Below are 26169 nucleotides of genomic sequence, written 5' to 3' on the forward strand. Positions count from 1 at the left end.
CTACCTGGTTTTAGTAGTTTAAGTTCAGACTGGAGTATTTTCCATTTCAATTTTAAAAATAAAATTCTCAGACACCCTCGAACCATTCAAAACCTCCTGTGACCCAAATTTGGGTTGCCACGACCCCCCCAGTTGAGAATCACTGCACTCAGTCCTATATTGCAGCCTAATGTAGGTCACACTGGCCTAGTTTTCATCTGGGTTTGGCTGGTGTTACATCAACTGGGCCACCATCAAGAGTAGCCTAACCTATATTCTGCTGTTTTGACATGTTCCAGACTGTGGCATGCAGTACCCTCTGTTTGACTGGTAGGAAGCCTTCTTATAACTGTTCTCATGTAGTCTCAATCATCTTGTGTTTCACCAATCGTAAATGTTGTGCATCGAAGAATATGTATAATGTAGTAACTAAACAGGTTTATTAGAAAACACCGCTGATTTAACAAATTGCATTCTAAACTGAAGATCATGATTAGATGATTATTATTGGAGTCAGGTGTGTTAGCTGGGGCTGGGGCAAAAGTGTGACACCAGTCAGGCCCCTGAGGACTGGAGTTGCCCAGGCCTGAAATAAATCAACCATGACAGGGAATCCCCAATGGAAACACAGCTGTAGATGGACAATAATATGGATTTGATATGGATATAACCTATATATTTAGTTTACAGTTGCTGTAATGCTCTTCATAACATAATGTTGATGATTGCAGTAAATAAAGGCCTAAGTCCTCTGGCCTGCTCCCTCAGTCAGGGCTGTGCAGGGCTGAATGCTCTGCAGGCTGGGCTCCAGGATGACAGTCCTGAGGGGGGCATTTTAAATCCATGAGGGGGGGCAAAACTAGTATTTCTTTAGAGCCCTATTTTATAGGCTTCATAGCTTAAAACTCAATCATTACAACTATAGGCTACATTTCGGTTGAATTTGTGACACTACGCAATGAGCGGAACCCAGCTGCCACTTCTCCAGGTGCGCAATATTTTCTGTGTGGGAGAGTTTAAGAAATATAAACTAAATCAAACTAACTGCATATTTTATAGTCAGAATTTTCTTACATGGCAGTAGCTAATTTGAATCTGCCACCAATAGAGTAAATGCCCATTCCGAGAGCAACACACGGTATAGGAAGAGAGCAACACCCACGCGCTATAGGAAGAGAGCAACACCCGCGCGCTATAGGAAGAGAGCAACACCCGCGCGCTATAGGAAGAGAGCAACACCCGCGCGCTATAGGAAGAGAGCAACACCCACGCGCTATAGGAAGAGAGCAACACCCGCGCGCTATAGGAAGAGAGCAACACCCGCGCGCTATAGGAAGAGAGCAGGGAGTGGTCATTTTCATAGTATTGACATCACTTTTACACCAGCCTATCTCATAATGACTGTAATACAAATGAATGATAACAGAGTGAACGTTTTCCTAATTGTTTTAGTAAGTTACACATGGTATTGGTCCAACATACAAATAGTTTAAACATGTAGGCCTATCTAAAAAATAACAGCCATAAACACAACTGTCATTTTGCACACAAGAAAGCACGTGATGTTGAAGAGAAGCCCCAGGAAGACTGATAGCCCAAGGTGGGTTCATTAAGAAAGCACACACCGTAACAGTTGATTCAGGGCCATGGACAGAAGGCTACCTTCAATCAGGATAAAGTTAGATGCACTGACAATTTCAGCATTACCTCAGAGTACAACTAATAGGCTACATTGGTCCAATGACCAATGTCATTGTCCTGATACCCATCAAATAACACAAAGATGTGTGTGTGTATGTATGTATATATATATGTGTATATATATATATATATATATATATATATATATATATATATATGAGATAGATAGATAGATATGTGTGTATATATATCTCTATATATATCTCTCCATCTATATATATATATAGCAATTAAACACACAAGTGGTCTAAAAGATGCATTCAAGTAATAAGTAAAGTCTTAAACTACAGTGCCTTGCGAAAGTATTCGGCCCCCTTGAACTTTGCAACCTTTTGCCACATTTCAGGCTTCAAACATAAAGATATAAAACTGTATTTTTTACACAGAATCAACAACAAGTGGGACACAATAATGAAGTGGAACGACATTTATTGGATATTTCAAACTGTTTTAACAAATCAAAAACTGAAATTGGGCGTGCAAAATTATTCAGCCCCCTTACGTTAATACTTTGTAGCGCCACCTTTTGCTGCGATTACAGCTGTAAGTCGCTTGGGGTATGTCTCTATCAGTTTTGCACATCGAGAGACTGACATTTTTTCCCATTCCTCCTTGCAAAACAGCTCGAGCTCAGTGAGGTTGGATGGAGAGCATTTGTGAACAGCAGTTCAGTTCTTTCCACAGATTCTCGATTGGATTCAGGTCTGGACTTTGACTTGGCCATTCTACCACCTGGATATATTTATTTTTGAACCATTCCATTGTAGATTTTGCTTTATGTTTTGGATCATTGTCTTGTTGGAAGACAAATCTCCGTCCCAGTCTCAGGTCTTTTGCAGACTCCATCAGGTTTTCTTCCAGAATGGTCCTGTATTTGGCTCCATCCATCTTCCCATCAATTTGAACCATCTTCCCTGTTTCTGCTGAAGAAAAGCAGGCCCAAACCATGATGCTGCCACCACCATGTTTGACAGTGGGGATGGTGTGTTCAGGGTGATGAGCTGTGTTGCTTTTACGCCAAACATAACGTTTTGCATTGTTGCCAAAAAGTTCAATTTTGGTTTCATCTGACCAGAGCACCTTCTTCCACATGTTTGGTGTGTCTCCCAGGTGGCTTGTGGCAAACTTTAAACAACACTTTTTATGGATATCTTTAAGAAATGGCTTTCTTCTTGCCACTCTTCCATAAAGGCCAGATTTGTGCAATATACAACTGATTGTTGTCCTATGGACAGAGTCTCCCACCTCAGCTGTAGATCTCTGCAGTTCATCCAGAGTGATCATGGGACTCTTGGCTGCATCTCTGATCAGTCTTCTCCTTGTATGAGCTGAAAGTTTAGAGGGACGGCCAGGTCTTGGTAGATTTGCAGTGGTCTGATACTCCTTCCATTTCAATATTATCGCTTGCACAGTGCTCCTTGGGATGTTTAAAGCTTGGGAAATCTTTTTGTATCCAAATCCGGCTTTAAACTTCTTCACAACAGTATCTCGGACCTGCCTGGTGTGTTCCTTGTTCTTCATGATGCTCTCTGCGCTTTTAACGGACCTCTGAGACTATCACAGTGCAGGTGCATTTATACGGAGACTTGATTACACACAGGTGGATTGTATTTATCATCATTAGTCATTTAGGTCAACATTGGATCATTCAGAGATCCTCACTGAACTTCTGGAGAGAGTTTGCTGCACTGAAAGTAAAGGGGCTGAATAATTTTGCACGCCCAATTCTTCCATTTTTGATTTGTTAAAAAAGTTTAATATAAATGTCGTTCCACTTCATGATTGTGTCCCACTTGTTGTTGATTCTTCATCAAAAAAATACAGTTTTATATCTTTGTTTGAAGCCTGAAATGTGGCAAAAGGTCGCAAAGATCAAGGGGGCCGAATACTTTCGCAAGGCACTGTATACATTACATAAAAACATCAGCCAAACAACCAGAAGGCTTACATGAGGGAAAACCAATTAATGAATTAAGCTTATCATTTAGATGAGTTACAGTCTCCTCCATGCTGTTGTGAACCTCATGAGAATTTTCTGACTCCATTCTCCTTCCTGACAAAATGTACTTGTCAGGTCCCTCTCAAACGCCAGCTGGACAAGCTGTGCTTTTTGTTGATGTAACATGCTGCGTCTGTGTTCACTGAATACGTTCTTCAGAGTGGAGAAGGAATTTTCTCACATTGCTGTATACCTCCCAAATGTTTATCCAAATTCATGTTTCAGTGCCAACAGCACATTCGGCATTGTTGAAAAACGTCCACCGTATCTTTGAAGAACACGGATTGTTGTTGCTAGCTGTGGTTGCAATTTCACTTTGCAGTATTCAATAAACTCTGCTTCGACTGGTTCACTTTTGGTTGGATTCAACAGGTTGTCAGGTGCTAGTGGCTGGGGTAATGGAGGTGCAGGTGCTTGTTGTGATGTCACCCTCATGATATTTGTGCTAGGCCCCGGATCTTCTCCATGCTGTTGGTCAGCAGACCGTGTGGGGGATGGGTGGGTATTAATTTGCTGTTAGGCTCCACAACCTTAATGGTCGGGCCAGCCGTTTGCTCGGTGAGCTCGGCATCACACTCGACATGGTGGTCCTCCGTTTTTTTGATCTTGGTAATGCAAAGCCTTTTTTGGATATCCATGCAAATTAGCCAGCTGTCATTATTAATCTCGCCACGAACAAAACTTAGCGAATCTAGTAGCTACTAGCTAGACGATTAGCTGTCTGGAAAAGTTAACTACTTTTATTCCCTTTGTGAGAGAACTGTCTATTTGACCTGGCCCTTGTTGGGATCCAATGAGCTTCCTAAACAAGGTAATGAAGGCGGTACCTTATGACATTGCATGGCTAGGTACCCAATCAGAATGCATTTTGGGATTTTTAACTAAATATAGCATCTCCCCCCTCCGATCATGAGCGCACACCCGGCATAGCCTCTGTACCGCTGTGCACAACTGGCAGGCCCGACAATACTCCATTGGCAAGACCAGGCATTGTAAATCATATACCATTTGTTATGTTATGGGGAAACAACTTGGAGGGTACAAACTCTATCGGGGGGTCAAAAGCTCTGCCACCCCGTATAACGGGCTCTGCTGGCCTGCTCCATTCCGTAATCCTGCGGAGTCACGATGTGCTTGCTCAGGCATGGTGTTGCCCACACACACGCACTGTATGTGCTTACATATTTATCCGCCTACGCACCCACACATGCACTCTACTGCAAGCTACAGACAAAATGGATGCCATCTTTCTGGATCTTGCAAAGACAGTACAGTATGAAGATGGGCAGAAACTGCTTCTCCCAATAGAAATCCCAGATCACACTTGTAGGCGATATCATGGCTAGCTCATAGAAACACGTCACCGGGTCTAACGCTCGAGTCGTACAGAACTGTGCATGTGCAGGCCATCAAATCAAAGCCACTCCTTCGAGTTATTTCAGGAGGTTGGAGTAATAACATGTTTAACTACTACAGACATTGGCTCGAATCTAGGTTGTGCCTTTAGGTTTCTAAGGAAAACATTTTCACTTCTCTCATTGACTTCTCTAACCCCAAACCCCAGCCTGGTCTGCTTCATAAGTGTTGCCGGAAGTCTCGTGATGTTGTCCCGCCTATAGGTTTTGAGACTCTGTGGATCCTGTTTCAGAGGAATTACATTGCCTTCTAGTCTTTTAACATTTAAATATATCTTGGGGCTTTTTCCCTCACTTTAAACCTTTGTCTTCATTGCACCGAGATGCTAACTAAGTGTGTTTGTGGCTACACAAAAACGTGTTCTTGAGTCCAATACTTATATAAACTGTGGTGTAACTTTGTCAGTTTTGCTTTTGTACAGTACTGGAATGTTGGGTGTGTTTTTCTTGTCTACCTAGCATCGTGTGGCACATTGAGTTATGTAGGTGGAGCTGCTGAGACCAGGAGAACTAGTTGGTATACAAGTAGGGGAGGAGGAGTGTGAAGGCAGTGGAACATGTTGTAATATATTGACTATTTTAACGTGTTCCTTTCTCTGAGGTCCTGTCTGGCTTTGTAGCACTAACACCTCTTCAGTGCTGTCCTGTCTGTCTACCCTCCCTGCTGGAGAGCTCATCATGTCAGCAGGTTGTTGTCTTGTTTTACAAGAACATAAGCTCTGCACGTGGACAAATCTGAACATTTTAGCACCACACAAATAAGGGACCGTTCCCGGCTCCACACACAGTCAATGCATGTGTGGCTGGTAGCCTTATGTCTGCCTTACCACTCACGGAATCTTGATTTTGAAATGTTTTTTAAAATGATCCACGCGTTGAAAGAATGTTTTCATTCCACCCACCAGCAGATTCTTTTTTGCAGCTCACCCACGACTCTACTAATGATTAGCCCAATAGGGTAAATGCAGATAGGCAACCCCATGCTTCAGTCTATTTATTTATAGCCACTATGCTGTATCAGTTGGGCTACAGGTAGTGATGCTTATTGCTAATAGCATACCTAATACCTAATAGTATGGACCTTGCATAAGCTATATGCTCGGTCCAATATGTTAAAATCATTTTAACAAATCATTTTACCAATATGTTATTTGGCCAATTTCTGGAGGTAGAAATTATATTTTAGATGTCAGCATAATTCTGTTTTCATACATTTTGGAGTAGAATATATTTTTAATGTCCACCAACCCCCCTTCCCCCACTGCAAATGTTTTTCTCCAGAGGAAACACTGTACAGGCTAGGCCGACACACTCATTCCTCTCTTTCCTTACTTCTTCAACTACTTCTCTATCCTCCCTCCCATAGCTCCATCTTACTCCGTTCAAATCAGCTGCTTGTTCTAAGTCAGCTTTTTCAGCTTGCCAACTCTTCCTCTCTCTCGGTGTCTTCCTGTTGCTCACTTTCTTTTGTGTGATCATGCTCTCCCCCTCCTTGTTGCTGCTCTCGCTAGCTCTCTTTCTCCTCATTGCTCTCTCTCCCGTGTGTGTGTGTGTGTGTGTGCAGTTATGGGCGGGAATAAGTCAACCTGTCGCTGATTGGCTGGCTACAGTCTAAAGGGGTGGGCACTATGATGTCTATAGAGTGAGAGCGAGAAGGGTGGAGGGAAAACAACCTAGCAGGCTGGGGTCAGGGGAGTTTGAGAGTGTGTGGGTGTTTTTGTTTTGAGATGGCAGGGTTTGAAAGAGAGAAAGGAGCGAGTCAGCCCGTCTGTCAGTGGCACGCTGAGTCTCTGGGCCCTGATGCCAGCACCGTTTCTGCTCCCCTCGTCCAGGCTGCTGCCCTCTTCCTCTCCACCTCCTCTTTCTCCAGCTCTGCCTTGCGCAGCTCTTCTCTCCTGCTGTCTACTGCAGCCTTCACAGCCCCAGTGCCTGCATGCAGCCCACCCCTCTCTCTCAGTGTGAGTTTCTCTATGGCTGCCAGGGCCACTGGTGCTGCTACAGCCAGCAGGAAAACATCCAAAAGAATACACGCGCAGACACAAGTGGAGTAGCTTTCGTTGGTGATGGTGAGTCTCTCCTTTGCCGCCTTTCATTTTTTTTCTCACTCGGCCTGTTTTATTAGGGAAAGAGCACATGATTGTATTATTTTGTTTATGTGAGTGTGTTCTTCCACAGTTTGTGGAGTTAGTATAGTACTTTCATGGGGCATGGTGGGGTTGAGTAATTTCCTCTCCCCCCCCCCCCCCCCCTCCTTCTGTGGAGAGGGAGGCAAGAGTTGTGTTGAGCCCCCTGCTCGCAACGGAGATGAATGTTTACTCTACACCTGGCTTTTTTCAAGAATACAGAGCGATGGAGTGATCATGTAAACTGGTTGTCTGAAAGTGCGTAGTAAAAGTCATTTCCTGTTGCTATTTCACCCCCCCCCCCCCCAACTGTTGGGTTTGCTGTTCTGCAGGGTGTAATGGTTTGATAGGAGGTAACGGTGTGAGATGCTTCTTTGAGCCTGAGGTGATGTGTTCTGACATCATAAAGTAGGCATGTAGTGGTGTGGCATGTAGTGGTGATTTAATGGGTTATGGCTGGGCTAAGGGGAGTGAAAGGATCTGGTGTTGTGCTAGGAGCAGGTGTTGTGCTAGGTAGGAAGGGGAGATACTTAACACGCAGAAACTAAAAGGCACATTGTTGTAAAAATGACTGAACATTAGGGGAAGTTGTCCGTTTTATTAATTGAGTGTTATTAATTAGACTATTAGTTTTCCTATTTTAGATCATTACATTTGCAGAAATAATTGATTGGGTGACGTGTAACCCACGGTAATATAACCCACATGAGTGATAACTAGCGTCCCCAGGAAACATAATCAATCCTGACAACTCTGAAAATCATGGTCCCTCTATGGAGATGAATATAGTATCTTGCATCACAGTGGTGTTGTTATTTGATAGGATACCTGCTACATTAGCTACATACTGTGGGATTGTGGATATAGAGTCCCAGGCAAGAAGGGGTGTAGGGGTTCCCTCTGATAGGAGGGGTTTGGTGGGCGTGGCCAGGCTATATGTTTCTAGGCCTCCTAACACTATAGGGAGAGAATCTCCTTTTCCTCTCTTTGTCTTTCTTAAGGTTGGCTAGCAGGGACAAAGCATGAGCAGAAGGCACATTCTTTCAAATCTGCCTGAATTATTGATGCAGTCATTATTATGTTGCGATGTTTAATGCCTGATCAGATAATGCATTTTGAATTCCCTGTGATAGAGCGTGTGCTGTGCGTGGGCCAGGGGTGTAAACACATATCCATCTCTCACACAAACCGTGAGCGCAATAACATTTACCCATGAACAGCTTGTAAACAATTGCCGCAGAGAGCAACAAATATGGAGCAAATCTAGACTTCCATTAGAATAAAACAAATATAGCATTTTGATAATCAGCGGTGCTATATATGTCATGTCATTTTTGAAACTGGTTGTAATATATTTTATTTCACTTGTACCCAGGAAGATCAATCAACATCAAAGTAGCACAAACAAGTTTGGCTGGTTACCATTTTAGAAAAACATAAAGAAAATGTTAAGACATCTAGAGGAAAAATTCTAGTTCTCACAGGCTGGTCATTCAATATGGTTAACATGCATCCAGAGTAGAATAGGGCTGTTCTGACAGATCATTATTATAGAATGTGTATTAACATTGATGGTCTTCATTGCCTCTTCTTGACAAAATGAGGCAGACTGACTCAGGAATGCAATTTGATTTGATAGGTATGTTCTGTTTAGCATTTATTTCCTGCTTGGCTTCTTTCCAAAGACTGAAAATGTCAACAGACAATGTGGACCTGTTTGTTAGGCTGAGGAAAAGACTCCCAGGTGTAGGGGCTCGTTGCGTCTGTGGAGGCTGATAAAGGCATTTCATTTGTTTTGTTCCATCGTGAAATGCTCAGTTTCTCCTCCGACTCGCACACACTTCTAAGGCTGCTCGTTGCCAAGTTTTTAAATCTTTTTATTGCACATAGACCACCGAATTATGCCTAAAATTGTGTTCTATTCTACTGAGCCAGTTACTTTATGTTCCTATTGTTGCATTGTCGAGAAGGAACCTGCAAGTAAGTGTTTCGTTGGACGGTGTACCTACCACATATATCCTGTACATACAACAAATCAAACTTGAAACCATCTGCACTCATCTCACATGATCTGCTCTGCTGTGGAGCCTAGAACCTTGCCTGTAAATACACACCTGCTGGGATGATGTGTGCACTGGGTTGTTTGGTCGTCATGTACTGTAACAACATAACATATGCTGTCACATTATAACATATCTGTATTTAGATTTGATTGATCGCTGCCTGTGATACTCATAGGGATCTGAAGACTTAGCAGTCCTTCAGAGATATTGACATTAAAGAGATTATCCAGTACTTTTGTATACCTTTTAGCCAGTAGTCCTGAAAGTAGCCAACACAAGCCAAAAGTGGTCCCTGGAAATGGTGTACTGCGCCACATATGTGCACCACGTCATTGCACTCTCTCGCTCTGCTGTGCGCATGATGTGCATCTTGTTAGCCATCACTCAAATGGTGAGGGGCTAAAGCTCATTGGTTGAACTCAAATTAACAGGGGGCTGACCCACGTAGGGAAAAATGTAGGGAAAGTGATGCAGTACATCTCCCAGAAAAACTGTGGCTTTCATACTAGGGATTTTATGACTAATTGAGACTAAGACAGTAATTCAGCTCCTAAGTTATGCATGTATGAATTATACATTGACACATCCAGCCCAAAGCGGGAGGTTTAAAAAATACTTAGTTGTTGCCAAACTTCCGGAGCATGTCTTTAACAAGTCAATGTGTGTTTGATGTGCTGCTTTCTGTGGTTCCCTGAACCCACCTAAACCCAGACAGAACACAGTGCTAATGAGGCTGCCTCCCTGCCTGCCTGCCTGCCTGCCTGGAGGGATCTGATCTGCCTGGAGTCACTATAAAGCACCTTCACAACCTCGACTCTGCAGGCACTGTATTTCTCCCTACAGCAACTCTTTCCATTCTCTCACTAGGGCTCCCATCGTCCAATGCCACAGTTTTAGCTCAAATGTGTTCCTCTTGTCTTCTCTTCACCTCCTTTTCCTTTCTTTCTCTTCTTTCTTTCTTTCTCTTCTTTCTTTCTTTCCTTCCTTCCTTCCTTCCTGCTTGTTTGTCCATTTCACCCCATTAATTGTTTCCTGATGTCAGCCCTTGAGGGGCCTGCTACACAGACAGAGAAACACTTCAAAATACCCCATTTAGCCTGTCTTCCAGCCCCTGTGTCCAATGAATACACGAAAGGACCTGTTGAATCTCTGTAATATTATCTCAACCCAGAGTTTATTCAGGTTTTTGCATGCCATTACCTATAGACCTAAGGAATGTTTAAACATTGTTCCCTGCCAGCTGTGCAGAATACAGGGTATGCTGTTAAAGTAACTTTTTATTTAACAAAGGATCCATGCACATTATCAGTGTTCTCTGTGTTGCGTGAGTAAAAGGAGCATGCATTTAGCTGTTGCCGTTACTTTTTTCTCATCAGCACTGATCGGTTTATCTTGTCAGCTCGGCATATCAAATCTGGAATAATATATGCTCATACATGAAGAGCTTGTACCCTCTCCTATAGGGCTGATAATTGCCAGGGACCTCACGATACTTAGTTGCTCAGCTGTATTGCGATTCTCACTATTATATGTGTTGCGATTTGATGTTCCAAACATATTGCTCACTCTACAGTGCATTCGAAAAGTATTCCGACCCCTTCACTTTTTCTACATTTTGGAACGTTACATCCTTTTTGTAAAATGTATTTAATCAGTTTTTTTCCTTCTCATTAATCATCAAAACTGATATCACATTTACATAAGTAATCAGACCCCTTTGTTTGGCAGCCTCAAGTCTTTCTGGGTATGACGCCACGAGCTTGGCACACCTGTATTTGGGGAGTTTCTCCCATTCTTCTCTGCAGATCCTCTCAAGTTCTGTCAGGTTGGATGGGGAGCGTCGCTGCACAGCTATAATTAGGTCTCTCCAGAGATGTTCGATCGGGTTCAAGTCCAGACTCTGGCTGGGCCACTCAAAGACATTCAGAGACTGGTCCCGAAGCCACTCCTGCATGGTCTTGGCTGTGTGCTTAGGGTAGTTGTCCTATTGGAAGGTGAACCTTTGCCCCAGTCTAAGGTCCTGAGCGCTCTGGAGCAGGTTTTCATCAAGGATCTCTCTGTACTTTGCGCCGTTCATCTTTCCCTCGATCCTGACTGGTCTCCCAGTCCCTGCCGCTGAAAAACATCCCCACAGCATGATGCTGCCACCACCATGCTTCCCGTAGGGATGGTATTGGCCAGGTGATGACTGGGGCTTGGTTTCCTCCAGATGTGACTCTGGGCATTCAGGCCAAAGAGTTCAATCTTGGTTTCATTAGACCAGAGAATCTTGTTTCTCATGGTCTGAGAGTCCTTTAGGTGTCTTTTGGCAAACTCCAAGCGGGCTGTCATGTGCCTTTTACTGCCGGCCATCTCTTTGGCAGTTCCAAACTTCTTCCATTTATGAATGATGGAGGCCACTGTGTTCTTGAGGACCTTCAATGCTGCAGAAATGTTTTTGTACCCATCCCCAGATCTGCGCCTCGAAACAATCCTGTCTCGGAGCTCTACGAAAAATTCCTTCGACCTCATGGCTTGGTTTTTTCTCTTACATGCACTGTCGATTTTGGGACCTTATATAGACAGGTGTGTGCCTTTCCAAATAATATCCATTCATTTGAATTTAGCACAAGTGGACTCCAATCAAGTTGTAGAAACTAGAGTTCGACCGATTAATCGGAATGGCCGATTAATTAGGGCCGATTTCGAGTTTTCATAACCTTTATTTAATCTTTATTTACCTAGGCAAGTCAGTTAAGAACACATTCGTATTTTCAATGACGGCCTAGGAATGGTGGGTTAACTGCCTCGTTCAGGGGCAGAACGACAGATTTTCACCTTGTCAGCTCGGGGGATCCAATCTTGCAGCCTTATCTAGTCCAACACAATAACGACCTGCCTCTTTCTCGTTGCACTCCACAAGGAGTGTTATGAGAATGCAGTAAGCCAAGGTAAGTTGCTAGCTAGCATTAAACTTATCTTATAAAAAACAATCAATCATAATCACTAGTTAACTACACATGGTTGATGATATTACTAGATATTATCTAGCGTGTCCTGTGTTGCATATAATCTGACTGAGCATACAAGTATCTGACTGGGGGGTGGTAGGCAGAAGCAGGCGCCTAAACATTCATTCAAACAGCACTTTCGTGCGTTTTGCCAGCAGCTCTTCATTGTGCATCAAGCATTGCGCTGTTTATGACTTCAAGCCTATCAACTCCCAAGATGAGGCTGGTGTAACCGAAGTGAAATGGTTGGCTAGTTAGCGTGCGCAAATTGTCGTTGTGTTGCTGGTTTGAGCCCAGGGAGGAGCGAGGAGAGGGACGGAAGCTATACTGTTACACTGGCAATACTAAAGTGCCTATAAGAACATCCAATAGTCAAAGGTTAATGAAATACAAATGGTATGGAGGGAAATAGTCCTATAATTACTGTAATACCTACAACCTAAAACTTCTTACCTGGGAATATTGAAGACTCATGTTAAAAGGAGCCACCAGCTTTCATATGTTCTCATGTTCTGAGCAAGAAACTGAAACGTTAGCTTTCTTACATGGCACATATTTTACATGGAACATATTGCACTTTTACTTTCTTCTCCAACACTTTGTTTTTGCATTATTTAAACCAAATTGAACATGTTTCATTATTTACTTGAGGATAAATAGATTTTATTGATTTATTATATTAAGTTAAAATAAGTGTTCATTCAGTATTGTTGTAATTGTCATCATTACAAATATAAAAAAATTAAAAGATCGTCCGATTAATCGGTATCGACTTTTATGGTCCTCCAATAATCGGTATCGGCGTTGAAATATCTTAATTGGTCGACCTCTAGTAGAAACGTCTCTTGGATGATCAATGGATGCACCTTTTTTTTTTATAAATTTGCTAAATTGTCTAAATGTGTTTACTTTGTCATTATGGGGTATTGTGTGAGGATTGAGGGGGAAAAAATTATTCAATCCATTTTAGAATAAGGCTGTAAGGTAACAAAATGTGGAAAAGTTGAGGGGTCTGAATATTTTCCGAATGCATTGTATATCTTTTTATTTATTTTTTACATTTTACGGTACTTTGAGTCAAAGTATGAATATAATATCGTCCAAAATCATTTAACTTTAGTTTTTTTTCTTTTTTCTCCGACCATCACTACTGTGTCATTACAATATCACTCTCATGCCCGCTCTCCTTTTCAATTGCCCTCCCTCACAATCTGTCTGTATTAAATAAATCATAATGTATTTACCATCACATTCATTTGAACAAAACATTTCAGATACATCCTACTCAATGTTCAGTTAAGCATTTGCAGTTTTTTAAATTTAAAACTAAAAACCCACCAGTGGAATCCGTTTTCCTTGTGACTGTGTTAGTGGGAAATAACTAGTTAGCCTGACAGACACAATCAATACAGTACATTAGCCTGTCTTCATGACACGCTAATGCCAAGCAGTAGGAAAATGGTATTTAGTTGATTACGGTATGGGTTCAGTGTTAGTGAACTGTTGCCTATTCTCCTCTAATCTTCCTGCTCCAGGGCATCTGGCGTATTCCAGTGGATGAGATTGATCGGCCCGGCAGTTTTGCATCTCATATGAACAGATCCATCGTTCTCTTGCTGGAGGTGCTGTCTCAGCTGAAGGACCACGACACACTGCTCAAAGTCTCTTTCATGCTCCAGAGAACCCCTGACCAGGGAAAGTAAGGATCTTTCCCTCGTGACTCAACCATGTTTCTCTCTGTGTTTCATGGCAACATGTTGTTCTTGTGTTTTTCTGTGAATTCGTTTTTTTAAATGTGACCTTTGTTTAGCTAGGCAAGACAGTTAAGAAAAAAAATGTTATTTACAATGACGGCCTACACCGGCCAAACCCAGACGACATTAGGCTAATTGTGCGCCGCTTAATGGAACTCACAATCACGGCCGGTTGTGATACAGCCTGGATTCGAAACAGGGGGTCTGTAGTGACGCTACAAGCACTGTTCATCTGAGTTTTCTTGTCTTTTCCCCTCTCTCTCTCTCTCTTTCTCTCACTCCCTCTTATGTCTTAAAGGAAGTATTTGCGGGATGTGGATCGTCAGGTTTTGGCCCAGAGAGCATTTTTCCTAGCTGTAAAAGTCCTGGAGGACAATCTGAACAAACTCACAGGGGTACGGCACCAAAGCACTACACATATGGAGAGGACCGTAGTTTATAGGGTTTATCGTTTTGGCGTGCTCTCCTTGTTGTGACAGGCTCTGTTCTCTCTCAGGTGTCGGCGCAGCCTTCCATGGATGAGATGACGACCACGGACACGTCCAACAGGCCCAGCGCAGAAGACCGCAGTCAAGCACTGCCTAAGAAGCCGGGGCTCACTGAGGGGACCCAGGTCAATGCCCCAGGCCCTGACTCTGGGCTGCAGGAGACCCCTCAGGCACAGCCAGCCCTGCTCACCATAGACGGAGACAGGGGGGATCAGCAGCAGGGAACTCCATGTGGGAAGGTGGAGGCTGCTGCAGGGGAGGGGGCCAGAGCAGGGCCAGAGGAGCCTATGGAGCTGGACACTGGCCACTGGGGGCGTCCCTCCAAGACCACAGACTCTCAGGGCACCCAACCAGACACTGAGCCCCACAGAACTGTGTTGGAGCCTGGGGAGAAAGTGGCTGTGAGCAACCGGGCACCAGAGCTTTCTCTGGAAGACCTGAGCATCAGCTCCAGACAGCAGCAGCTCCAGGGCCTGGTAGTTAAGGGCCCAGTGTCAGCCAGTGGAGCAGAGCTGGGACAAGCCCAGGGGCCGCTACGCAGGCCCAGCAGGAAGAGGAAGCTCCTGGATGACGTAGAGTCAGGCAAAACACTTCTGATGGATGCCTACCGGGCGTGGCAGCAGGGCCAGAAGGTCGTGACCTACAATCTGGGGCGCATTGAGAAAATCATGTCCGAGACATACATGCACATTAAGCAGGTATGCTGTACTTTTATGACTTATTGATTCCCTATTTACATGTTTACTGCCATTTTCTCTCTCCCATCAAAACATTATTTATAACTGTGTCATGTAATGCAATGTAATATGCACTAACTGTAAAAGGAAATGGGTTTGGGAAATCCCTCTTGAGAATGATTTAGCAATGAGACCTGAAACACGGGGGGACTTTCCCTGTTCACACAGCTTTAGTGCTAACACCGTGGAGGTGCCATCAAAAAGTGTTGTAAGGAGCCAGATAACACAAATAGATCATGTGTAGCCTAATCCATGCAATTGCGCTAATCATAATCATCTTCACAGTCCTACAGATATTAACTAACACAAATGGTACCATTAATATTTACAGCTCATAACTAATTATAAGCTTAGGAATCCACACATCTCATCATACATTTGACCGGAAACATGACCGAATACAAACAGTGTAGCTATTCCCTCCGCAAGGCAATCAAACAAGCTAAGCCTCGGTATAGAGACAAAGTAGAGTTGCAATTCAACGGCTCAGACATGAGACGTATGTGGCAGGGTCTACAGTCAACCACGGATTACAAAAAGAAAACCAGCCCCGTCGCGGACCAGGATGTCTTGCTCCCAGACAGACTAAATAACTTCTTTGCTCGCTTTGAGGACAATACAGTGCCACTGACACGGCCCGCTACCAAAACCTGCGGACTCTCCTTCACTACAGCCGACTTGAGTAAAACATTTAAACGTGTTAACCCTCGCAAGGCTGCAGGCCCAGACGGCATCTCCAGCCGCGTCCTCAGAGCATGCGCAGAACAGCTGGCTGGTGTGTTTATGAACATATTCAATCAATCCTTATCCCAGTCTGCTGTCCCCACATGCTTCAAGAGGGCCACCATTGTTCCTGTTCCCAAGAAAGCTAAGGTAACTGAGCTAAACTACTACCGCCCCGTAGCACTCACTTCCGTCATCATGAAGTGCTTTGAGAGACTAGTCAAGGACCATATCACCTCCACCCTACCTGACACCCTAGACCCACTCCAATTTGCTTAACGCCCCAATAGGTCCACAGACAACGCAATCGCAACCACACTGCACACTGCCCTAACCCATCTGGACAAGAGGAATACCTATGTGAGAATGCTGTTCATCGACTACAGCTCAGCATTTAACACTATAGTACCCTCCAAACTCGTCGACCCTGGGTCTCGACCCCGCCCTGTGCAACTGGGTACTGGACTTCCTGACGTAGGTAACAACATCTCCACCCCGCTGATCCTCAACACTGGGGCCCCAAAAGGGTGCGTTCTGAGCCCTCTCCTGTACTCCCTGTTCACCCATGACTGCGTGGCCAACTCAATCATCAAGTTTGCGGACGACACTACAGTGGTAGGCTTGATTACCAACAACGATGAGACGGCCTACAGGAAGGAGGTGAGGGCCCTCGGAGTGTGGTGTCAGGAAAATAACCTCACACTCGACGTCAACAAAACAAAGGAGATGATCGTGGACTTCAGGAAACAGCAGAGGGAGCACCCCCCTATCCACATCGACGGGACAGTAGTGGAGAGGGTAGTAATTTTTAAGTTCCTCGGCGTACACATCACAGACAAACTGAATTGGTCCACCCACACAGACAGCATCGTGAAGAAGGCGCAGCAGCGCCTCTTCAACCTCAGGAGGCTGAAGAAATTTGGCTTGTCACCAAAAGCACTCACAAACTTTTACAGATGCACAATCGAGAGCATCCTGTCGGGCTGTGTTCACCGCCTGGTACGGCAACTGCTCCGCCCACACCGTAAGGCTCTCCGGAGGGTAGTGAGGTCTGCACAACGCATCACCAGGGGCAAACCACCTGCCCTCCAGGATACCTACACCACCCTATGTCACAGGAAGGCCATAAAGATCATCAAGGACATCAACCACCCGAGCCACTGCCTGTTCACCCCGCTATCATTCAGAAGGCGAGATCAGTACAGCTGCATCAAAGCAGGGACCGAGAGACTGAAAAACAGCTTCTATCTCAAGGCCATCAGACTGTTAAACAGCCACCACTAACATTGAGTGGCTGCTGCAACATACTGACTCAACTCCAGCTCACTTTAATAATGGAAATTGATGTAAAAAATGTATCACTAGCCACTTTAAACAATGCCACTTAATATAATGTTTACATACCCTACATTACTCATCTCATATGTATATACTGTACTCGATACCATCTACTGCATCTTGCCTATTCTGTTCTGTACCATCACTCATTCATACATCTTTATGTACATATTATTTTTTCCCTTTACTCTTGTGTGTATAAGGTAGTAGTTGTGGAATTGTTAGGTTAGATTACACTTTGGTTATTACTGCATTGTCGGAACTAGAAGCACAAGCATTTCGCTACACTCGCATTAACATCTGCTAACCATGTGTATGTGACAAATAAAATTTGATTTGATTTGACATTTAAATGGTGTTTTCATGAGAGAAAAAGAATAGATTTGATTTTTTTCTCTCTCATGAAAACAAATTAGATCTCTGAGATATGTGGATTCCTAAGCTTATAATTAGTTATGAGCTGTAAATGATGATTAGCGCAATTGCATGGATTAGGCTACACATGATTTACCTAGCTAATAAGGAACCGTGCAAAGTGATTTTATTAACAATTATTCAAAATGTCTTATTCTGCAGTAGTTGTGGATTTGATAATTGCGAGACACAAAATTATGTTTCCAATGACAGGTCTTATGTATTACGTGGTCCAGTAATGGCTTTAGACAGACGGAACGGCCCATTTTATTACTTCCATCTTACCAGCAGATAACAGTTTTATTGCTGACTGACTAAATTACCGGTTTCCTGTTTTTCTAAGACAGCAATTGGCTGTTTTGAAGGTGAAGTTTGAGCATTTTATTTACTTATGATTTTTGTGAATTGTGATTGGGACACTTTCTAGTGCACTGGCACTGCTTGTAGACTCAGTCTCGTGATTTTGGCCACATACTCTGACTCCGAAGCCAAAATGTTACTTCTGATTCAGTTTGTATTCATGTTACCTAGAACTCACACTTTGTTGTATAAAATAGCAGGTATCCGACTAGTTCTTAAGATTCAGTTGGATTGATACTGATCAGAAAGGGACAATTCTATTGCAGTAATGCTACTGTACCATCCCCAAACCTGAATGTCATGTTAAGTTGATTTAATTTAATCATTTCTTACGTGACGCATAGCGGAACTGATCAAATAATAAGAGGAATGAGTTACTTTGCGTATTGCATCTGAGCCAGCTTCTCCTGATAGGTAGAAAAGTGGGAGCTGGGATTGAACTAAAGCGTTGGCTGGCATTGAGGGTGTTGTTTGAGCACAGCTCTCATCAGCCTCTCTCTAGAAGCATAGATCTAGTGATCAATGCAGACAGTGGGGAACCTGGCATGTCATTGGTTGTGTCAAGCCACAGAGCTGGAGTGGGAGGCAACAGAGGCTAGAAAGGACACTACTAGGCTAAAGAGAGGGAGATGGCTAGCTACTACATCCCTCGCCCTATTTATTTCAGTGTCTCTTCTTTATCGCTCTTCACAGACACAATGACGGATACTATTTTGCAAGTTAATAAAAATGAAACCATTGGAAAATGTGCTAAGAGTTTTGGCTGGGATTTGCTTCCATACAATGTTATGCAACAAACCACGTTTCCATCCACTGTCTTTATGCGAGTAAAGTCATAACGTATAAAATAAAACAATTCACGACAGCTATGATGGAAGTAGGAAGTTTCGGTACAATTTTATAAATTCCAACAGATAATTTGATAATTTCGACATGGTGTGTTCTTTATCTGTCTTTAAAAATGAATTATGCGAGAAATGGAGGCGGAAACAGCTTTTAAGAGCTTTATTGATGTAAACTTGGAGTGGTATGGTGTGTGATATGGTGTGTGGTATGGTGATATGGTGTGTGATATGGTGTGTGGTATGGTGATATGGTGTGTGGTATGGTGTGTGGTATGGTGATATAGTGTGTGGTATGGTGAATGGTGTGTGGTATGGTGATATGGTGTGTGGACCTCCCACTACGACTTGGGAAACCATGCAGTTTATTAGGCTACAGGTAAAATAAGTTATGATGAACTTCACAGGGTGGAAGGACTGGCCACCCCACATAGCCTGGTTCCTCTCTAGGTTTCTTCCTAGGTATTGGCCTTTCTAGGGAGTTTTTCCTAGCCACCGTGCTTCTACACCTGCATTGCTTGCTGTTTGGGGTTTTAGGCTGGGTTTCTGTACAGCACTTTGAGATATCAGCTGATGTACGAAGGGCTATATAAATAAATTTGATTTGATTTGGTGAAAGTGCATGTTGATAGCCAAGCATTCAGAGGTCGAGACAGTAGAGAGAGTCGAAACAGCAGGTCGGGGACAAGGTAGCATGTCCAGTGAACAGGTCAGGGTTCCATAACTGCAGGCAGAACAGTTAAAACTGGAGCAGCAGCACAACCAGGTGGGCTGAGGACAGCCAGGAGTCATCAGGCCAGGTAGTCCTGAGGCACGGTCCTAGGGCTCAGGTCCTCTGGGAAGGGAGGGTGTGAGAGAATATTTAGAGGGAGCATACTTAAATTGACACAGGACACCAGAATAGACAGGATAATTACACCAGATATAACAGACTGACCCTATCCCCCCGGCACATAGACTATTGCAGCATAGATACTGGAGGCTGAGACAGGGTGGACACTGTGGCCCCGTCTGACGATACTCCCAGACAGGGCCAACCAGGCAGGATATAATCCCACCCACTTTGCCAAAGCACATCCCTCACATCACTGGAACGATATCAACAGACCACCAATTTACTACCCTGAGACAAGGCTGAGTATAGACCACAAAGTTCTCCTCCACACCTCGAGCGGAAAACCGGGCTGGAAGATCACGTCAGTGACTCAACCCACTCAAGTGACACACCCCTCTTAAGGACGGCATCGAAGAGCACTAGTCAGCCAGTGACTCAGCCCCCGTAATAGGGTCAGAGGCAGAGGATCCCAGTGGGGAGAGGGGAGCAGGCCAGGCAGATACAGCAAGGGTGGTTCGTTGCTCCAGTGCCTTGCTGTTCACCTTTGCATCCCTGGGCCAGACTACACTCAATCATAGGACCTATTGAAGAGATGAGTCTTCAGTAAAGACTTAAAGGTCGAGACATAGTCTCCGTCTCTCACATGGCTAGGCAGACCATTCCATAAAAATGTTGCTCTATAGGAGAAAGCCGTGCCTCCAGCTGTTTGCTTAGAAATTCAAGGGACAATAAGGAGGCATGTGTCTTGTGACCGTATGGTACGTGAAGGTATGTACAGCAGGACCAAATCGGAGAGATAAGTAGGAGCAAGCCCATGTAATGGGATCTCTTTGTTTCTTGGGTCCTAGATCTAGCATCTATGTTTAAAAGTGAAACATTTGCCGCCATCCACTTCCTTAAACACAGGCTTCCAGTGATGCCAATTTTGGGGCTTCACCATGTTTTATTGAAATGTACAGCTGTGTGTCGTCCGCATAGCAGTGAAAGTTGACATTGTGTTTCCGAGGGACATCACCAAGAGGTAGAATATATAATGAAAACAATAGTGGTCGTTAGATGGCGCTCACAGATAGGGCAGCTCTGCTTCCAGCTCCTAAGCAACTTTGCAGTATTTTTTTGTGTCTTTTTTTGTATAATTTCTTACATTATTAGGCCAGGAAATGTTTTGTGCTATTACATACAGCCAGACATAACTTTTGGATATCAAAGTGGCGGTAACTCGCCAACATCACGACTGGGAGTACGACTTTCCTGAATTGGATCCTTTGTTCATTCCCCTCATGATTAACTACTAATGGTGTGATTGTAACCTAGAACAACTCACAATCAAATGCTGACCATATTAACTCCCAAGATAATTCTCTTCGGTTATACTCACAGCCATGTATATTCCCCCTCAAGCCGATACCACAACAGCCCACAAAGAACTGCACTGGACTTTATGCAAACTGGAAACCACATATACTGCGGCCGCATTATTGTAGCTGGGGATTTTAACAAAGCAAATGTGACGAAAACGCTACCGAAGTTCTATCAACACTGCTGTAGCACTCGCTCTGAGAACATTAGACCACTGCTACTCAGCTTTTCGAAATGCCTACAAGGCCTTCCCCCGCCCTCTCTTCGGCAAATCTGATCACGACTCCGTTTTGCTCCTCCCTGCCTATAGGCAGAAACTCAAACAGGAAGTATCCATGCTAAGGACTATTCAATGCTCGACTGACCAGTCAGAATCCAAACTTCAAGATTGTTTTGATATTTGGACAGGAATATGTTCCGGGTAGCCTCTTAAGAATTACATTGACAGATACGGTGACTGAGTATATCCGAAAGTGTATAGGAGATGTTGTACCCACTATGACTATTAAAACCTACCCTAACCAGAACCAGTGGATAGATGACTGCATTTGCACAAAACTGAAAGCGCGAACCACCGCATTTGACCATGGCAAGGTGACTGGGAATATGGCCGAATACAAACAGTGTAGTTATTCCCTCCCTAAGGCAATCAAACAGGCAAAACGTTGGTATGGAGACAAAGTGGAGTCGCAATTCAACGGCTCAGACATGAGATGTATGTGGCAGGGTCTATAGACAATCACGGACTTCAAAGGGAAAACCATCCACATCACGGACACCAACGTCTTGCTTCAGGACAAGCTAAACACCTTTTTTGCCCGCTACCAAGGACTGTGGACTCTGCTTCTCCGTGGCCGACGTGAGTATGACATTTTAGCTTGTTAACCCTCGCAAGGATGCCGGCCCAGACGGCATCCCTAGTTGCGTCCTCGGAGCATGCGCAGACCAGCTGGCTGAAGCGTTTACGGACATATTCAATCTCTCCCAATCCCAGTCTGCTGTCCCCACTTACTTCAAGATGTCCACTATTGTTCCTGTACCCAAGAAAGCAAAGGGAACTGAACTAAATTACTATTGCCCCATAGCACTCACTTCTGTCATGAAGTGTTTTGAGAATCTAGTTAACGATCATATCACCTCTATCTTACCTGACACCCTAGACCCATTTCAGTTTGCTTACCGCCCCAATAGATCAACAGAGGAATACCTATGTAAAAATGCTCTTCAATGGTCTTCATTTACTATAGCCCAGCATTCAACACCATAGTATCCTCCAAGCTCATCATTAAGCTCAGGGCCTTGGGTCTGAACCCTGCCCAGTGTAACTGAGTCATGGACTTCCTGACAGCCACCCCCAGCTGGTGAAGGTAGGAAACAACACCTCCACTTCGCTGATCCTCAACACTGGGGCCCCACAATGGCATCTGAGTTTGGTACACATCCAGAAGCCATTTATTATGTTCAATATAGGAGTGCCAAGCACAGGAAGTAGCTCTTTCAGTAGTTCGTCAATGCAGAACCAAAATGTTTTTAACACCACATAATAAAGTAGCTTGTTTGAGAGATATGTGAACATGGAGGCTTACTTTCATGTGTGCTACTCCATTAGTACTCCGTCATTTGTGCTACTCCATGTGCAGCAGCATCAGCTTCCTGACTTCCACACACAGAGCACAGTGGTCTAAGGCACTGCATCTCAGTGCAAGAGTCGCCACTACAGTCCTTGGTTAGAATCCAGACTGTATCACATCCGGCCGTGATTGGGAGTCCCATAGTGCGGCGCACAATTGGCAGAGCGTCGTCCGGGTTTGGCCGGGGTAGGCCGTCATTGTAAATAAGAATTTGTTCTTAACTAAATTGCCTAGTTAAATAAAATAAACAGAGGCACACATCTACTGACTGACAGACAGAGAGCAGACAGCCTCCACAGAGAGAGGCCTAATGAGGGCCACTTTCTCCTATTACTACGGTGTTTTCCTTAAGTACATGGAGTAGCCAGCCAAATAAATAAAAAGTATTCAGCCAGGGTATTTCCAGGGCTGTCTAAAGGGGTCCAGGGGCATTGCCGGTAATACAAACAATTATTTGTACCATGATTGTCTTCAAAATATGTATTTATTTACACAAAGATGGACCACGAAGATTGCCATTTTCCCATTCACAATAATGGGGTGTCCTGTTATCGGAAAAACAATGCCTGCAGTACCGGAGTCAGCCTTGAACTTTGTTGCTTCAATGAGAGGGGGCAGTCGTTCTCCCCTGGTGTGCATGCAGACTAATTAACTGGGTGATTTGATTAGCAAAGCATATGGAGCCATCTGACAATCTTTACTGAGCAAAATATTAAAGGCTACTTATGTAAATGTGATTATTCAGTTTCGTTTTAAATACATTTGCTAACATTTCTAAAAACCTGTTATCGCTTTGTCATTTTGGGGTATTATGTGTAGATTGATGAGAGGGAAAAAACAATTGAATCAGTTTTAGAATAAGGCTGTAACGTAACAAAATGTGGAATAATTCAAGGGGTCTGAATGCTTTCCGAATGCACTGTAATCCACACAAAGTCTCAAAAAGCAGGTTATACAAACTTGCTTCCCGTTATTCCCTTTTGAGAGAGATAGTGCAGGTCAATATCAAAGCATTAATTCACAAACCGCAACATAGCTCATTTGCATTGCAACAGTCAATGTACCGTACCAGGCAGTTCATCAAAACAGCAACAAGAAACCTAGATCATTTATGAAGTTAAATAAGTAGTTGGCCAAAAATATGTACATTACCAGCTGTTTAGGTGGCGCTTAGTGGAAACACTAAAGCCCTTTGCTATGTGTTAGCCATCCGGAGCTGAATCATTGGTGCTAACGTGGCTGTATGAACGGTGTAAGAATGTGTTCTGCTCTGATCGTCTCTGTTCTCTTCTCTCATGGTGTGGACAGGTGGACGAGGATGTGGCGCTGGACCAAGCAGTGAAGTTCTGCCAGATACAGATGGCCACGTCAGCACAACGACAGGTAGGAGGATGACCTGGCCCACGCACACACGCCATGCATATTTCATGCATATACTCTACATCTACATGGACCCCATACAAACACAACACTCACAAATGTAAACATTCAATATGTCCATATATCCCATGATCCCAGTTGAATCAAAGCACTGGTCAGTAATTGATCTACCCCAGATTATCCAGATATCATATTCTTATTTGTTTCATCCGCTCATCTGACTGGAAAGTTCTTCCACTGCCAGGGCTTCTCTTCAATGTATCTGGGATTTGATTGAAGCTATTCGAGGGATGTGTGGTCCCACAATTCAAGTAAAACTTGAGGTTGATTGCTTCTTGTCTTCCCCATCCGCGAGATGTTAAGCTAGATCTAAATAATTCCCCCGTACTACTTGAAACTTGTCAGCCATGGATAGGTGGCCTGTGGGAATGATACTGTACTCTACTCACTAAATACTGGAAAAGCAATGATTGTTAATCATGACACATTCTGTTGTGTCACTTCCTCTTTCCTTTCTGGGAACAAACCGCTTTGAATAGATACGTTATCCATTTTGATCCATGTTTGTTTATTTCTTGATGTTATAGCATGTCTGTTCCTCTACTCTGTTTGCACTACACATTGTCATTTCACTATTTTCCCCTAAGGTAACTTATCTTTTAACCACTTTTAACCACTTTCCATTGTGTTCAAAGCACCCATTTGCAACTACATTGTACAGTGCATTCAGAAAGTATTTTGACCCCTTGACTTTTTCCACATTCATCTACACACAAATCTTTGCAAATGTATAAAAGATATATACACTCTCATTCAAATGTTTGGGGTCACTTAGACATTTCCTTGTTTTTGAAAGAAAATCACATTTTTGTCCATTTAAAATAATATCAAATTGATCAGAAATACAGTGGAGACAATGTTGTAAATGACTATTGTAGCTGGAAACAGATCTGTATTTTTAATGGAATATCTACGTAGGCGTACAGAGGCCCATTATCAGCAACCATCACTCCTGTGTTCCAATCCAAGTTTATCAGAAGGCCAACATCCCGCAGTCCGGGCTCTGGCTGGGCCACTCAAGGACATTCAGCGTCTTGTCCCGAAGCCACTCCTGCGTTGTCTTGGCTGTGTGCTTAGGGTCGTTGTCCTGTTGGAAAGTGAACCTTCGCCCCAGTCTGAGGTCCTGAGCGCTCTGAAGCAGGTTTTCATCAATGATCTCTCCGTACTTTGTTCCGTATCCTGACTAGTCACCCAGTCCCTGCTGCTGAAAAACATCCCCACTGCATGATGCTGCCACCACCATGTTTTACCGTAGGGATGGTGCCAGGTTTCCTCCCAGACGTGACTCTTTGCATTCAGGCCAAAGAGTTCAATCGTGGTTTCATCAGACCGGAGAATCTTGTTTCTGCTGGTCTGAGAGTCCTTTAGGTGCCTTTTGGCAAACTCCAAGCGGGATGTCATGTGCCTTTTACTGAGGAGTGGCTTCCGTCTGGCCACTATACCGTAAATGCCTGATTGGTGGAGTGCTGCAGAGATGGTTGTCCTTCCGGAAGGTTCTCCCATCTCCACAGAGAAACTCTGGAGCTCTGTCAGAGTGACCATCGAGTTCTTGGTCTCCTCCCTGACCAAGGCCCTTCACCCCCGATTGCTCAGTTTGGCCGGGCGTCCAGCTCTAGGAAGAGTCTTGGTGGTGCCAAACTTCTTTAATTTAAGAATGATGGAGGCCTCTGTGTTCTGGGGACCTTCAATGTGGAGTACCTTTTTTTGTCTTTTTTTTTTTTGTCCTTCACCAGATCTGTGCCTCGACACAATCCTGTCTCAGAGCTCTACGGACAATTCCTTCGAAATTGGTTTTTGCTCTGACATACATACACTATCAATTGTGGAATCTTATAGACAGGTGTGTGCCTTTCCAAATTATGTCCAATCAATTGAATTTACCACAGCTGGACTCCAAATATTTCAAGGTTGGTCAATGGGAAACAAGATGCGCCTGAGCTCTATTTCGAGTCTTATAGCAAAGGGTCTGAATACTTAT

At 43.8% G+C, this 26169-nt stretch overlaps 1 protein-coding gene across 4 annotated transcripts in view; it reads left to right on the forward strand.

The window, feature by feature from the left end:
* Positions 1-26169, forward strand: part of LOC109879197 (calcineurin-binding protein cabin-1) — a 59147-nt gene that overhangs the window by 21570 nt on the left and 11408 nt on the right. For all 4 annotated transcript variants that reach the window (XM_020471394.2, XM_031819783.1, XM_020471400.2 and 1 more), the window contains 4 exons: positions 13806-13969; positions 14323-14419; positions 14521-15210; positions 24060-24134. In XM_020471394.2, the coding sequence (XP_020326983.1) occupies positions 13806-13969; positions 14323-14419; positions 14521-15210; positions 24060-24134 (1026 nt within the window). The remainder of the gene's footprint in view (positions 1-13805; positions 13970-14322; positions 14420-14520; positions 15211-24059; positions 24135-26169) is intronic.

Source organism: Oncorhynchus kisutch, linkage group LG3 (genome assembly GCF_002021735.2).
Source record: "Oncorhynchus kisutch isolate 150728-3 linkage group LG3, Okis_V2, whole genome shotgun sequence".
In the NCBI taxonomy this organism is placed as follows: domain Eukaryota; kingdom Metazoa; phylum Chordata; class Actinopteri; order Salmoniformes; family Salmonidae; genus Oncorhynchus; species Oncorhynchus kisutch.